Source organism: Vespa crabro, chromosome 5, assembly GCF_910589235.1.
Source record: "Vespa crabro chromosome 5, iyVesCrab1.2, whole genome shotgun sequence".
In the NCBI taxonomy this organism is placed as follows: domain Eukaryota; kingdom Metazoa; phylum Arthropoda; class Insecta; order Hymenoptera; family Vespidae; genus Vespa; species Vespa crabro.
Genome location: NC_060959.1, coordinates 6,400,893 through 6,417,762, shown reverse-complemented (window position 1 = coordinate 6,417,762; position 16,870 = coordinate 6,400,893). Strand labels below are relative to the sequence as shown.

Here is a 16,870-nt window from a genome sequence, read left to right as displayed (position 1 = left end):
TAACAAACTTCAAATATAAAATAATGTCAAAGACCGAATTAAATCATCCATTATTATATATCGTTTCATTTCTGGCGTATCAGAGATTCGCTTCGTTTTAAATCAAATTTTATGAGATATTTCACGTTAATAATAGGATCACAATTATAGGATATTTTTAGTATGATTTTATTTGTGAATTTTGACAAATCAATTATTTCTTAATAATGATGAAAACCTATTTTTATGAGAGTCGCTCTTACATTTGTCAGGCATGCTAATGTTGTTCTAACAACATCAACATCTTCGTAACACGTAATACATCGTGTCGGATTCTATTTATTCTCAGTCAGTTGCAAACATCTCACCTCTCTCTCTCTCTCTCTCTCTCTCTCTCTCTCTCTCTTTCTCTCTCTCTTTCTCTCTTTCTCTCTTTCTCTCTCTCTCTCACTCTCTCTCTCTCTCTCTTTCTCTCTCTGTTTCTCTCCTATCTTCTACATTCATCCTTCTTCATCTCTCTCACTCGCACGCGCTCGCAAACTCAGCGGTTAAACGTTCACGTACATTTTGCCATCTATCTCTCATATATATGTATATATATATATATATATATATATATATATATATGTATCTGTCTGTCTTTCTCTCTCTCTCTCTCACTCTGTCTCTCTATCTGTCTGTCTGTCTCTTTGTGTGTATGTGTGTATAACTCACTCATTTGAGTCCCGTCATAGTAACGTCATGCGGCGCGAACAGCGAAATAGTTTCGTGCCGTAATAACGATGCGATTACGTCGGCTGGTTCGCGTGTATTGTATGTACATTATGAAAGATAATGCAGGCCGCTTCTGTAATTATGGAAGCCAAGCATAAATTTTGCGATTTGCATTTCAAACTGCCATTGTAATTCCGCGGTGAGACTATGGCTGCTTTCCCCCCCCCCCCTTCTCTCTATTCCCTTATCCTCTCTTTCCCCTTTCCATCCCTTCTCACTTCTCTTCACGTCAACGCCATAACGGATTCTCTCCCTTGTCTCTCCCCGATCTCCCTTAAACCACTACCTTATCATGTTATAACTAAGAGACACGTTCGATATACTTTCTTCCTACAGTTTCTACACACTATAGTTTCTTCCTTTGCCCTTTTCCTTTCGTGATATTTTTTAACCTTCGAACTTTACTTTTCGCAAAGCTTATATATAAACTCTCTCTCTTTCTCTCTCTCTCTCTCTCTCTCTCTCTCTCTCTATATATATATATATATATATATATATATATATATATCTTTCATTTTTAAAAAAACTCGTATATTCGATAAACATCGTTCGTTAATGAAGAATATTGGTTATCTCTATTAGTAGCCGTGAATTTTCCCAGGATTACTAAATAAATCACACACGCATATACGCACGAAGAACATATATATGAGAAAGGTAAATAAATAGAAAGAGAAAAAGAAAGAGATAACTCCTTTGATTTTGTCGAATTACGCGTGCACACGGAATCCGCGTGCAATCACGTACCCATTGCAAGTCGCTTTCCGTTCGCTAGAAAGGAGAAAAGACAGCAGCGTTAACGTTAATTGGTGAGAGATATCCTCTAATTGCTTTTAAAGCCATGGCTCGAACTCACGAGCGTTTGTTCATCGTTCTCTCGATCCTATTACACATAGTCCGTGTGTATAAACTCCCATTCCTCCAGCTTTTCCTCCTCCTCCTTCCCCTTCTCCACCTTCTCTTACCCCATCATCTCTCTCTCTCTCTCTCTCTCTCTCTCTCTCTCTCTCTCTCTCTTCCCCTATTTCTCCCACTCTTGATCGACGATCTACGAACCGCAGAAAGCCCCTAAACAAAACCACTTAAACCTCTGAACAAAGCGACATCTATTACAGTCATGGTACCATAAAGTTTAATCGTAGCTCACATCGATACGCCAACTTCTGTTTGTGTTTCAGGACATGTCCGACGTTTGCGTTGGGACCAGCGTGGGGACCATTACCGAGCCTGAATGTTTGGGACCCTGTGAGCCTGGCACATCGGTCACGCTCGAGGGTATCGTTTGGCATGAGACCGAAGGAGGTGAGGACCTATCACAGCTTGATAGATCTTTTTTCTTTTTCTGTTTTTTTTTCTTTTTTCTTTTTTTTTTTCTTCTCTTTTTATCTTTTTACCTCCTTCAATGCTATGATTAAACAATATTCGAACGTCCTATTAAAAAAAAATTCATTGACGGCTTTTTATCCAATTTCGAGCTTCTAATTTTGATTATACGATAGATGACGATATTTTATCTGTTTATAAAAATAGCCTATCAAACGATACTAATTATTGATCCTCCGAGATCTATGATATATTCTTTTTTCTTTTTTTTTCCGTTTCTTTTGTTGCTTTTCTTTTTTCTTTCTTTTTTTCTTTTAGAAATTTTTAAGAAAATAATATATTAGCTCTTGGACAAGTATTAAAGAGAAACTAAAATGGACAAAATTAAATTATATTTTATATATGGATTTATGATAAAAGGGGGAAAAAGAAAATAAATAAAAAAAAAAAAGAGAGAAAAAAGTAAACGTCAAAAAATCTTTATCAAATGTAATTACCGAAGGGTATTCATTATACCAATGTGTTTATCGTGAACTCAGTATCATCAGATACAGATATATCATTGGACGAATAGCAGGAGAAATAATAGGAAAGGATTGTAAAGCGAAACCGGAGTAGAATTAGCCTAACGAGAAAACGGATTTACATAGGCAAAAGCGAAATGGGAAAGAGAGAATGAGAGAGAAAATCGATCTTATTGAAATTCTCTCTTCCATCTCTCTTTATCATTCTCTCTCTCCCTCTCTCTCTTTATATATATATATATATATATAAAACCCACCCTGTTTTAATTTCATTATTTGCAAGTGTTATATTCGAAAAACCGATCTGTGACGATGTGTCAAAGCAAAATCACCGAGAGAGAAATATCCATTACCGGTGCGTATTACACCATTTTCCGGTAACACGAGACTAGTGTTTTTCACGTTAATTAAATTAACGCTTTTCCTACCATTTTCAGACACATTCGTATCTAATTCTATCTGATATATATATATATATTTAGTTACACGGATAGCTTCAATATTCGTTTGAACTCAAAACCATTATAGTCATAGAAACGTTGATGGGCAATGACGATAATAATAATAATAATAATAATAATAATAAAAATAATAATAATAATTATTATTATTATTATCACACTCACAATCACAATCGTAATAATAATAATAATAATAACGATAGCCGGCAGTACTAATAATGGTAATAACGACGAGAAGTTTACGCGAGAGACGAATTTATCTCGTATAATTTATCATAGCTAATTGGGAATGCCACAACGAGCACGGACGTGTTCCGTCCTATCGTTAACGGACGTCCACCGTCTCTCTCCCTGTCCATTTGGGTGCTTCAAGCGTATATCATGATAATTAAATAACAAGCAGGTACGTAGTAGCGGAAGTTCGACCTAAAATCGATCGATAATTCAACAGCTTCTCGATTTTGTCACTTACCTTTTGTCGCGAGAATTTAATCCCATCTCCGTTTTGGTTAATAGTTATTTCAATATTCTTTCTGTCGGCTTTGGAGTAATTAAATGGTGTGGGGGAGGGAAAGAAAAAAGGAAAAAAAAATAAACAAAAGAAAAAAAATACAAAAAGAATTCAATCCTCCTTTCTCTCTTCTTGATGCTCGTACCTTAATAAATAATTTTGTATTTCTATTTGTGCATGTATCTATATAAAATGAATGAAATTTTTCAATAGACCGATAAATGGAATATTTTTATTCATCCCTTTGCAAAATACTTTTCCACGAATAAAATATATTTTTATAATTTCAATAACGACCGATTTATTTGTGATTATATTAAAAGAACATTTTTTATCATAAAAGATCTGATTATTACTTTCTCAATTATTTTATTTTTCAATAGTATATGTATATATATATATATTTTTTTTTTTTTTTTTTTCAATAATATACATAGATAGAATTTTTAATTAAGCATTATGAATTAATCAATTGGAGAATAAATTTCATAATGTTCTTTTAGCGTTGAAATTCATTCTTCTTATGACGATAAAACGATAAGAGAGAAAAAAAGGGAAAAAGAAAAAAAGAAAGAAAAGGAAAAAAAGAAAAAAGAAACGATAAAGAACAAAGAATCATTCGCGTCATTGTCATCATCGTCGTCATCGTCGTTATCGTCGTTATAGTCTCACGATATGATCTTACTCGAAGATTTTCCCCGAGGGCTTGCAATGTAATACCAAAGTCCGATCTCTCTTTATCTTCCGAGTCGAAGCACGTTGCTTCGCGCACGTCAGAAGCAAGAAAGTATCGATTCTCCCGGAGGAGTTCCCGAAGGGTTCCTCCTCCATAACGACGGATTAGGAAATCCATAAATTCATCGAATTCTCCATCGAATACCGGGCCAATCTGTCGAGACTCGGTACCCTCTCGTGTTTTATTACTTTCTCTTTTTTCTCTCTCTCTCTCTCTCTCTCTCTCTCTCTTATTGATTATTTTACTCTTCTTAGCATTCAAGCCTTTCTTTTGAATCAGTTGCCTTCTATCTCTTTTGCTTTCTTTTGTTCTCTCTCTCTCTCTCTCTCTCCCTCTCTCTCTCTCTCTCTCTCTCTCTCTCTCTGTCGCTCCTTATCGATTCTTTCTGTACGTATCCTTTAATCTTTAATCTTTCAAAGACCAACTCTCTCTCTCGGTTCTTTTTCTATATTTATTTATTTATTTATTTATTTCTATCTCACTTCTAATAAAGAATGATAAAGAATGATAAATTTAACATTTCGAAATATGTATATTCAAGATGTAAATCAAATGATTTTAATATTAACGAAAAGAATTTATCGTTTTTAAAGTACCATCTATTTCTACTGCTATTACTACTATCACTATTACTACTACTATTACTATTACTACTTCTACTACTACTACACTACTACTACTACTACTCTTAGATTTCGTCGTATCATTCGAAAGTAAATTCGTTATATAAAGCTGTGTTGTCTTTCTACGATGTCGATTGAAGGAAGATGAATTTCGAGTGAGCTATAATATAAAAGATAACAGGGATAAGATAGAGAGAAAGAAAGAAATACAAAGAGAAAGATATCTTTAAAAAAATAATTATTAAACCATAGAGATCGTTCAATGGGATAACGCGTTCTCACGAGTTAATAAACGAAAGTTTCTATATTCACGGAATTTCTACAATGGAATCCAGAGAATCGAATAACGCGTTATTATTACTGTTGTTGTTATTGTTGTTATTATTATTATTATTATTATTATTGTTATTATTATTATTATTATTATTATTATTATTATTATTGTTATTGTTATTGTTATTATTCACTTTATCTCGATGCTTGTTAAGGATATATTCGAATATCGATAGAATAAATTAGACATTAAAATTGTTGATCGATCGATCGGCAAGGCGAGAGAGAGAGAGAGAGAGAGAGAGAGATATTCTCGAAATATCGACATTTATATTGAATAAAATGGGAAAGAAATGTTGGAATACTTGGCAAACCGGTTTCTCATTCTTTTCGCCATAACGAAAAGCAAAATGAACAAAAAAAAAAAAAAAAAGGAAAAAAAAAAGAAAAAGAAAGAAGAAAGGGAAAAAAAGAAAGATAGAAAATAAGTAAGTAAGTTAATAAGATATAAAGAAAGAAAGGAAAAAACAAGAGAAAAGAAGAGAACGAAATAAGAAATGACAGATGATCTGTAAGGAGATCAATATTTCAGTGGGATATAATAAACTCGATATCGAGAGTAACATCTCGGATTAAATCGATCGTTCTCTCTCTCTCTCTCTCTCTCTCTCTCTCTCTCTCTCTCTCTCTCCTATTTTTCTCTCGTATTTCAGAACAGCATAATTTATCGATACTGTCGTTCGTTACTTCTGTTACACGATCTCGATCATTAGTTACGTATAAGCGTATAATTACGTATTCGCGCGTACGACGTTTATTGCCGGAGATTAACCTGTTAGCCCCACGTGGAATTATTAATGCACCAACCGTTATAAAGCAGAAATGCAAATCAACGATCAAGCCAATAAATTGTCATCGTCGTTGTCATCGTCATTGTCATCGTCGTTACATCGTCATTGCCATCATCGTTGTTGTCGTCGTTGTTGTTATTGTCGTTGTTGTTGTTGTTGTTGTTCTACCAATACACGCCTCTACTTTTTTTAATTAATCATGCGTGACGAACTCGTGTTCTCTCTCTACTCACTACGTACACGTCTCCTTACACGTATCTTTTTCTTTAACCATAGTTGTCTCTTGAACCTTCATCGGTCGCATAAAAAGCATTCAAAGTCTATCGCCGTGAGTCGTTTACTCGACAAGAGACGACGGGTTATATACGAGGAAGAATTAAGCGCACGTTTTCTCTCCTTAGACTCTTGTATACCAAAAAAAGAAGAAACAATATATATAAGAGAGAGAAAAGAACCATTCTTTTTTCATATGTACGAAACACTGCCGTATACGCACGTGTGTGGTCCAGAGTCGTCGTCGTCGTCGTCAGGCAAAGAGAAATAAAGAGAAAACGAGTGTAGTCCTTGACGTTTCGAAAGCTCATACATATTTTCTTTTTTCCTTTTTTGACCCCCCCCCCCCAACTCCTACTTTTTTCTTTCTTCTTTTTTTCTTTTTTTTTTTCCCTTCCTTTTTCTCTTTTTTCCTTTACGTTCCCCTTTGAACTGAAAATAAAGAGTTTATATAGTTCTTGCATTATTTTTAAATCTTTCAGACTTCATATATTTTAAGAGTGTCTACGACTTTACAAAAAAAAAAAAAAAAAAAACAAAAAAATGAAAGAGAAATAAAGAAAGAAAGAGAGAGAGAGTGTGTGTGTGTGTGAGAGAGAGAGAGAGAGAGAACAAAAAGAAAATACAATTCTATTCGTATTCTTACCGAGGGAGATAATTTTTTGTATGATACGACGTAGTAGGTACATCGTAATTCCGTTTATTGGTTGACATTTTTTTGAAAGAGTCCCACAAAGAGTTCTACGAAAAGAGAGAGAGAGAGAGAGAGAGAGAGAGAGAGAGAGAGAGAGAGAGAGAAGAGATAGAGACTCGAATGTATGTACTCGACGTAAAAATAGTTATTTCTCTTTATGGTATCGGAAATGTGTCACTCCTTGGCATATGCCGCAAAAACGCCTGCGAAACATTCGCTTATGTAGAAGACCGCCTTCGCGGCAGTAAGAGTAAATACTGTTATTACATCTTATCAACGAGTATATGCTTTACTATCACGACAGTAAATTTTCTACAGCTCGGCAATAATTGTGAGATATCGTAGTTCGTGCTCGATATTATCATGGATAGTTAGGAACCCTTTTTTTGCCCCCCCCCCCCTCCTTCACTTTCTAGTCAATGAAAACGTATTCGATTTTCCTTTCGCGATATATCAAAAATTTTTTTCGATCTCTTATAAAATGTTAACCGAAACAGATCTAACCAGTCTTTCTTCTTTTGACTTTATACGAATTTACATTAGAAAAATATATTAGACAAATATATTAGAAAATCAGATCTAATTTCGACGATTTTCTCTACTTCATATATCGTGATTATATATGTCGATGATATATGAGACTAATTATTAATTAATAATATACTACTATTTATTTATATCGCTATATATATATGATCGGTATATATGGAATATTTTGATCGATGTAAATAATTATTTGTCAAATTTATGTTACTTATTGATATTTCGATATAAATATTGATCATTTAAAAATATTAGTAAGAAATTTAATAATAAAAGATTTAATAATTTAATCTTAATCAAGGAAACGCGTTATTGAAAGATTCCATCTTTTTTTCGGGAGAGTAAGAGGAGAAATAAGGTTAATAATCGAATATTGATGAAATGTGGATGGAGAATTGAGAAAGAGTTGTCTATATCTTTCCTTTTCATAGAATATGAAAAGATTTGTAATCGAAGTCGAATTCAAGCTATATCTCGATTTATTTCCTATGTCCGATCGATCGATCGATCGATCTTTCGTAAAAATTCGGTCTTTCGTTCACAACGAGTTAACATAGTTTTCAATCGAGGACAAAAGCTATGCCTGAATGACTATGTTTTTATTTCTCTCTCTTTTTCTCGTAGCAATGAGACTTGATTTATTTTTGGAATATCCGTAAAAAGTCACGACGATTGAACAAGAAACGGTATCAAATCCGTATGACCTTTCAATCTCCCTCCGCAACCCTCTTGCCGCTTTATCGATCGACTCCTCGAACTGTCTTTAATCCATTGAAAAAAAGAAAAAAAGAAAAAAAAAGAAAAGAAAGAAAGAAAAAGGATAAAAGGAGAGGAAACATTCGACGATTATATTGCTTTATCGTCCTACGCCGTGTTCCATGTAAAAAGGAAAAAAAGAAAAAGAAATAAAAAAAAAAAAAAAAGAAAAGAAAGAAAGAAAAAAAAAGAAAAAAGAATATTTTCGACGATAATACATGTAGCGTATAACTTCAACATAATACTGTAGCGTTCTCTAAAAATGACGATATAAGCGTTATACGAATGTCATGAATTCGAAAGTAATCGAATATCGTAGGCGTTTTCCATCCTGTCACCGCGAATTCCCGTAAAAGTGAATTGGTAATAGCCTAAAACCGTTTCTCGTCTCTCTCTCTTTCTCTCTCTCTGTTTTTTTTTTTCATCGTCGTTCAATAAAGTCTAGAAAATAATCTATATGACGGTGTCCGGATATGATCGATAATTCATATCAATTACTTCTCGATGGTTCTAGATTGACACGAAGCAAACACGTTTGTAATCATACGGTATATATTATTCGAAGTTGGTATAATGGAAATGAGGTTCTTACATTTAATAGATAGCTACGTACTTATAAACCTACGTATACATACATACATACATAGATACATACATATATACATACATACATATATACATACATACATACATATATATATATGTATATAGTTTATGAATATTATTAGTTTGTATTATAGCTTTATTTAGAAGAGTTCGCATATTCCATTGGTATGTTAATTAAGTGAAAATGGAACGTGGTTTCAATAAAACGATCCAATTTTTCTTCATCTTCTTATTCTTCATCTTCTTCCTACTCTTCTTTCTCTTTCTCTTTTACGTAATTAAACGAGTTTTCTACATGGACTATACCTTAGTCTGAGTGCCCTTGTCGATAAACGCGTTAATTAGGATTAGAAGCCGACCGTATGATCCTAACATCGACCACACCTCCGATAACGGCCTCGTGACACGTACATACATATCTCGTCGATATCACTCAAGCGTATCTCTCTCACTCTCTCTCTCTCTAAAACAGAAACGTATATACATATATATATATATATATATATATATATATATATATATATATAACTTTTTTTATAACTGTAGACATACGTTGAATGTGTTCTTTCTTCTTACTTTACTCCTAGGAGAAATACACCAGCCGTTGGGAATTTTCGCGTGGGATTGTACCGGGAGGACGTAAAGTTCTATATAACTGCATAGCCCCGGCTCTCTTTATTGGAAGCAAGCCCCCTTTGAATCGAGCTCTTGAGTCCCGTACGTATCCTCGACCGTATCCTCTCCCCTCGTTCGTATTCTCATCGTCTGTCCTTATTCCGCGAACGATTTCACCCTACGCTCCATCTTCCTACCTTCCTTCCTTCCTTCCTTCCTTTCTTTCTTCCTTCCTTTTCTTTCTTTATTTCTTTTTATCGCGAACTTCTTCGTCTCTCTTCGTTCTCTCTTTTTCTTTCTTTTTATACCTTCATCTTTTTCTATCTCACCTCGGCTCTCTCCGAACACCATTAGTCCTCTCTTTCTTTCTTTTTCTTTCTTCCAAGTTCCTCTTTTTCCATCTCTTTTCTTTTGCTTCTTCTCCTCCTCCCTTTGAATCTCTCTCTCTCTCTCTCTCTCTCTCTCTCTCTCTCTCCCCCTCTTGCTCTCTCTCGCTCTCTGTGTATCTCTCACCTCGTTCTTCTTCTCCTTCCTTAAAGAACCTTTCGTCCTTTTTCTTTTTCTTTCTTCAATCCTTTTCCTCCATCCTTCTTCCATTACGTCCTTCTCGCTCGATCCCTCGCCCTCACTTTTTCTGATATTACCAGCAAAGCGAGGATGTACCATCACTAACACCTACGCATATACCTACAAATGCACATACACACATACATATAAACACACACACACACACATATACACGTCGTATATTCTTATCCGGCAAAACTCTTACTTCATTCCAACATCGTACGCCAAGATTTGTTCACCCTGAAGTGTAACCAAACAATCGACCTATATATATATATATATATATATATATATATATATATATATATGTACGTATATACATACATTTTATATAATATTTTCGACATCTTTCGTTACCGTACATTTCGATCTACTATCGAGGATTATACGATAAGAATAAATAAGTTTAATAGAAGTACGAAAAAGTGTCAATGTGGAAAGATTTATCGTGGTTTTGAAAGTTTAGTATAACACGATATATACTGGGATAAGAGGAGAGATGTTCTCTCTCTTTTTTTTTTTTTTTTTTTTTTGTTGGGACTTCCATTAACCCCTTTAATCGATTCACCTCGATTTAACTCGAGCATCGCTTGTCTTACATGAAAAGTTATTCGAACATGGTTTTTCTTTTTTTCTTTCTTTCTTTCTTTCTTTCTTTCTTTCTTCTTCCCTTTTTTACTAAATCTCGATAATACAAAAAGAAGTTGACAAGACAATATTGATGTCATTTACGTAGTACATCATCGTCACGCAATAGTTTTTGCCGTACTCGTCCTCGTAGATGGAGATGCATTTAGTCACTTAGGTGCTACTAGCTGACACGAAGAGAGAGAGGAAACAAAGAGAGGATGAGGGAGGAGAATCAGATGAGAGAATTGGAAAGGTTGAAAAGACGCGTGACGAGGGTTGGATGGACGGTTTCATCATTCCCTCCTTCTCTTTCTCCACCTTCTCCTCCTGTTCCCACTCTCCTTCCTCTTTCTCTCGGTACTCGGTGCTATACGTTTATCTTTCTCGCAGTAAATGGGAGTGACGTAGACGACTCGAGGGGAACGACTCAATCAAGCAAAAGCGCCTCGGGGTTTCTTTCGAAAACGATTCGGGATTAGAGCCGTGCCAGGGAAAAACTAGACTATGTGTTTCCCTTTGTGATATCTGATGCAAAACGACGAAAACCGTAAAAGAGTTCTCATGTTTATAGATTTTAAAATGCATTCGATATATATATATATATATAACAATACTTTTTTTTTCTTTTTTCTTTTTTTTCCTAAATCGTTTAATCTTTCGTAAATCGAATAAAAGTATTATTACATTTTTGTGAATGGATAGAGATAGCAATAATTGGTATTCCATTCTGAAATTTCAATTATTTAAATAACTTGTTTATTTAAGGTATACAAAATTCAATATTAACGTTAATTACTTTTTATTAATTGATTGAATAGAAATCGAATTTATAATGATGTAATATGAATGGAATTCCAGACAACTTTCACATCTTCTTTAAAAAACATCCCGACATCGATTAGTTGTCAGGCCTTCTGGTATATTAATCCTCGTTTCAAGCTAATCCTCATTCGACAGGTACCAAGATCGCATGCATACTTTCAATTAAATATAGTCTTGCAAGGACAGTAGATGGTTGAGTTAAAACTAAAGAGACATATATAACTCTCGCAACGAAATTTATTATCCGATACGTAAAGATCTCGTGGAATTTGTCGATATTAGAAGCAAGCTGTCTTTTAGAACCGGTTTTTCCAGCATCGAGTAAGATTAGGCGTCTCTCGTTCTTCTTCTCGCGTCGTTTAGATAAACTGCTACGTCATATCGTATTTAGCCTTACAAACTAGTAATAAGAGCTCGATCATTTAATAGCGGCGATCATTGCGGATAACTCCATATATTATTGCTAATCCATTTAGATTTAATCGTTAATTAAAGCACACATGTGTAATAGATTTTATTCGTTGTAATTTTATTATAAGAAAATAAAAGAATTAATATTCTTTAAAATAGAATCTTTACCGATCGTTACTATTTGGGACGTACTCTCTATGTTGCAGGTGTATTGGTCGTGAACGTAACGTGGCGGGGTAAGACGTACGTCGGTACTCTATTGGATTGTACACGACACGATTGGGCACCTCCAAGGTTTTGCGATTCACCGACGAGCGATTTGGACGCACGTACACCTAAAGGTCGTGGAAAACGTGGCCGGGCAGCAGCAAATTCTACACCGGGCAACGATCTCAGTAATTTCACCGAGACAAGGAGTTCGGTGCACAGTAAATTACGAAATGGCGGTGCAAAAGGTCGAAGAGGTGCTCAGGGTTCACCGGCGGCGAGTCCAAGTCCGGCTGCCTTTGTGCCGCCGAGATCGGATCCAGCTGCTAAGAGAAAATCTCGTGGTCCAGAAGAAGAGGAGAAGAATAAAAGACGGGCACCACCTCCTACGCCTCCTAGTGGTTCGCCTCCGGCGAGCCCGGTCCTTTTGGAGTGTCCCGAACCGAATTGTAGTAAAAAGTACAAACATATAAATGGACTGAAGTATCATCAGAGTCACGCGCACGGTTCCGCGGACGACGATGATACGAAGGAGGGCATCACTAGCATGTCCGAGAACGACGAGAGCAACATAGAAGCTCCGAGTCCAGCCACGCCGGTGAAGTCTCCAGCGGACAAACCGGAAGGAACCCCTGTCAGAGCGGCGAGTCCACCGGCGACGAGTTTACCGCCAGAGACACCACCGCCTCCACCTCGGGTACCTTCTCCTAGTATAGAGACACCTATGCCAGTTTTAACCTCGGACAAGGCTATCGTCAAACCTGGTGTTTTAAGGTTCGGCCAAGACGATTTACCTGCTCCTACGTCCGCGGCACCGCCTTCCTCGAGACAACAAAGTATCCAACAACAACAACAGCAGCAACAACAACAGCAACAACAACAGCAGCAACAACAGCAACAGCAACAACAGCAACAACAACAACAGCAACAACAAAGTCAACCGTCGATAACATCGACGAATCCACCTCAAAGTCCGAGTCCTCACCCAAGTCAATCTCCCAGGCCCGTGCCTTCGCCACATCCCAGTACAAACATACCGCAGCCACTCAATATACCTCAACCTCCTCAACCTTCTCAAGTTCAACAACATCAGCAACAAAATCCGTTGTTGCAACAAGCCCAACAGACGTTACAAACCGGACCACCGCCTCAACTGCAATCGAGTCAACAGCAGCAACAACAGTTACAATCGTCCGTACAGCAACAATTGCCGCCGGCACATCAGTTGCAATCCGTACAGCATCCCTTGTCCACGCAGTTGGGACAACCAACTCAAGCGCATGTTATTCAGCAGCCAACTTTACAGCAGCAACAACAAAGTTTGCAAAGTATGGCGAGTCAGCATCCAGGTCTTCAAGGTCTTACCGGACAAGTTTCACAACAAACGGGTCTACAAACTGGGCCTCCGACGACTGGACATCCTGGACAAGGTGTACAATCTCACATGCAACAGTATCCAAGTGTTTCTCTGCACACGAAGATGCCGCAATTCAAAGTAAAGCCTACGGCGGCATTGATGCCAGAGCAGGATAAGAGTAAGGACCCGCGAACGCCGAAGCCGCAAGGTTACAAAAAGAAATCGAAAAAATCACCCGGTGGAAGTCCACATCCTTCGCCTTTGGAAACGCCAATAGTCGATTCTGCGAGGGAAGACGTCCAAAGTCCGGCCTACTCGGACATATCGGACGATGCGGCGCCTGTTCTCGAGGCAGAACCCGCCGACAAGTCGAAACAAAATCAAGAAAAGGACAACAAAACAAGCGCGCCGACGCATCTACCTGCTCACTTTGGAATGTACCCGTATTACGGTCAACCTCCTTACTTGGTGCCTAGTGTTCAGGACAGCAAGTCGGTCGATCAGAAACCAAGCGATCTCACGCCAAAACAGGAAATGAAACCTTTGAACATACCGCAGATGCCATCGATGGCGAGTTTGCAAAGCGTCGTCTCGGAGAAAGAAAAGAAGGAACTGAGTCAACCCTTGCCTCAACCTCAACAGCAGCCGCACTATTATGGTGGTTACGGTGGCTACATGCCTCCTGGTTATCCGTATCAGCCACCGCAAGCGATTTCCCAACAACAACAGCAACAACAACAAAATCAGCAAGTGCAAGAACAAGAAGCGCATGAGCAAAAGGCAAAGATGAAGCAGGAACCACAATCGCAACAACCGAGCTTGAAAGACAAACAACACGAAAACCATCAGATACTAAAGGAAAGTATCGAGATGAAGAGTCAAATGAGTCCTTATCACGTGTACCACGGGACGCAAAGTCAAAGAGCAGCGCCTCCTCCACCACCTCCTGGTCCTGTACAAGATGACAGGAGGTATTACCTTTATCCCGGAGAGCAAAGGCGAAAAGAAGAGTCGAACAAACAAAGTCAACAAGCGAAAGCTCCACCCCCAAGTCCGAAGCATCAACCGAAGCAAGAAAAGCCTCAGGATTTGGGCAAGAGCGACGACTCGAAAAACAAGCAAGAAGGCGTGAAGCCTACGATGGAGACTCAGGGACCACCGCCACCGCCAACATCGCAATACGCGTATATACATCCGGGATATATGCAGCCACAGCATTACGGTGCGCTACCCTTCGACCCTGGCCATCCAGTTTACAGAGGTTTAAGTCCTATGTTGGTGCCTGGACCTTATTCGGGTAGTCCTTACCTGCATCAGTTGCCTAGGTATCATGCACCGGAGGATCTAAGCCGTCCACCGGGTGGCAAGGCCCTCGATCTTTTGCAGCACCACGCGAATCAGTATTATTCGGCGCACAAGATCCATGAACTCCAGGAACGTGCCCTGAAGTCGCCGACGCCAAAGACGTCCGCGGCATCTGCCAGTCCGTCTTCGGCAGGGCCAACACCTGCCAGACCACCTAGCGGACCACCGACTTCGGTAGCGGGGCCGGGTCCACCGCAGGGTCAAGGTCAACAGCCTGGAAAACAACAAGGACAACCTGGCGGTCAGCAGCAACAATCTGGCCCGGTCGATACCGGTAGCGGGAATCTTGGAAAGGACAGCAGATCTCCACCACCTCAGAGACACGTGCACACGCATCATCACACGCATGTGGGATTAGGCTATCCCCTTTTAACGGGACAATACCCCGCTCCTTACGGAGGTAAGCCTCTCGTCAGACCCTGACAGTAAGGCTTCCGGCGATCCGCGGGATAATTAAAAGAACGGATAACGAACTCCAACTCAGATTGGACCAACGAGTCTTCTATTGTATGTTACTAGGAGACCGTGTCTCTCTTTACTTGATCGTTGAAACTCGATCAAAACAGCGTTACGCACTTCTCCGAACGAGAAGCAAACGTGCTGCTCTCGAATCATTTAGGTTCGCGATAAATAAGAGAACAAATTGTCCAAATCTGATCGAATACTGTGCTCTATATCGTTTTCTCCTTATTCAGGTATCGTGGCAAGTCGTGTTATTAACAGACACAAAAGACAAAACTCTATATATCTCGATAACATCAACGATTAAATTCGATAAATGGAATAGAAATATAATTTATTCCAAAGAGTAAAAACTTTGTAATCTTGTAATTACTTTGTAATCTGTTTTTGACTTGCCTTATGTGTATGTATATATATATATATATATATATATATATATATATATATATATATGTACATATATACATATTAAAAAACAAATATACAACTAAAACAAACGATCAGAAAAAGGGATCACTGAAGGCCGGTAAAAAGTTATATGCGAGTTTACGTTACTGTTCGTCGCGTTGCATGTCTCACGCGTGTATATATATCCTGCGCTTCGACGGAATGAACAATTTTCTTTGACCGACAGTGTTAAAATCGTATCGTATATCTATTTCATGGTAGAAACGACGAAACGCGCTATAGACGGAGAAGTGGGTAAAGAATAATCTCTTTCGGCAGAGCGTCCGCCGCACGCTCCGAGCGCGTAAACCGTGTACACCATATTGGTGCTTGAAAAAAAAAGGAAAAAAAAAACACAAAAAGAAAGAAAATAAACTAAAATAAAATAAACTAAAATAAAGTAAAATAAAGTAAAATAAAGTAAAATAAAGTAAAGTAAAGTAAAATAAAGTAAAATAAAGTAAAATATAATGGAAATGAATCAAGCGAATCAAGATGAAATAATAAAATAAAATAAACTATAGGAGAACGACGAGGAATGCACGAAAAATGATAAACGATAAACAACCAGAGCTTTCTTCTCCTTACGAGAGAGATGAAACAAACATTCGCGTATATTATTGGATAGCCTTTGCCGACCTATTATTATTTTATTACGAAAAATCGATAAGAGACAAACAATTTTTTCTAAAGAAAACAAAAAGAAAAAGGATAGAGAAGAAGAAAAGAAAGAAAGGATGAAATAAGAAAAGGGCCAAAAAAAGAAAAAAGAAAAAAAGGAGGGACATTGATGACACGTTTTGAACACTTATTAGCAAAGCTATAAACGAATATATGTAATAGATTCCTTCGATGAAAATGGCGACGATCCTGAACGTGCGTGTGGTCATCAGCATTATTATCATCATCATCATCAATCATCATCATCATCATCATCATCATCATCATCATCATCATCATTATCATCATTAATACATCTCTGACGATTTTTTTTCTTTCTTTTTCTTCCTTTTCTTGTTTTTCTCTCTATCTTCTTGTTTTTCTTTCTCATTTTTTTCTC

General features: G+C 37.4%; 1 protein-coding gene across 15 annotated transcripts in view; it reads left to right on the top strand.

Moving 5' to 3' along the window:
* LOC124424162 (zinc finger protein 608-like) overlaps positions 1-16,870 on the top strand; it is a 202,324-nt gene that overhangs the window by 175,976 nt on the left and 9,478 nt on the right. For 14 of the 15 annotated variants that reach the window (XM_046962829.1, XM_046962820.1, XM_046962817.1 and 11 more), the window contains 2 exons: positions 1,932-2,055; positions 12,176-15,301. In XM_046962829.1, the coding sequence (XP_046818785.1) occupies positions 1,932-2,055; positions 12,176-15,301 (3,250 nt within the window). The remainder of the gene's footprint in view (positions 1-1,931; positions 2,056-12,175; positions 15,302-16,870) is intronic. The other variant, XM_046962830.1, reaches the window with a different exon arrangement.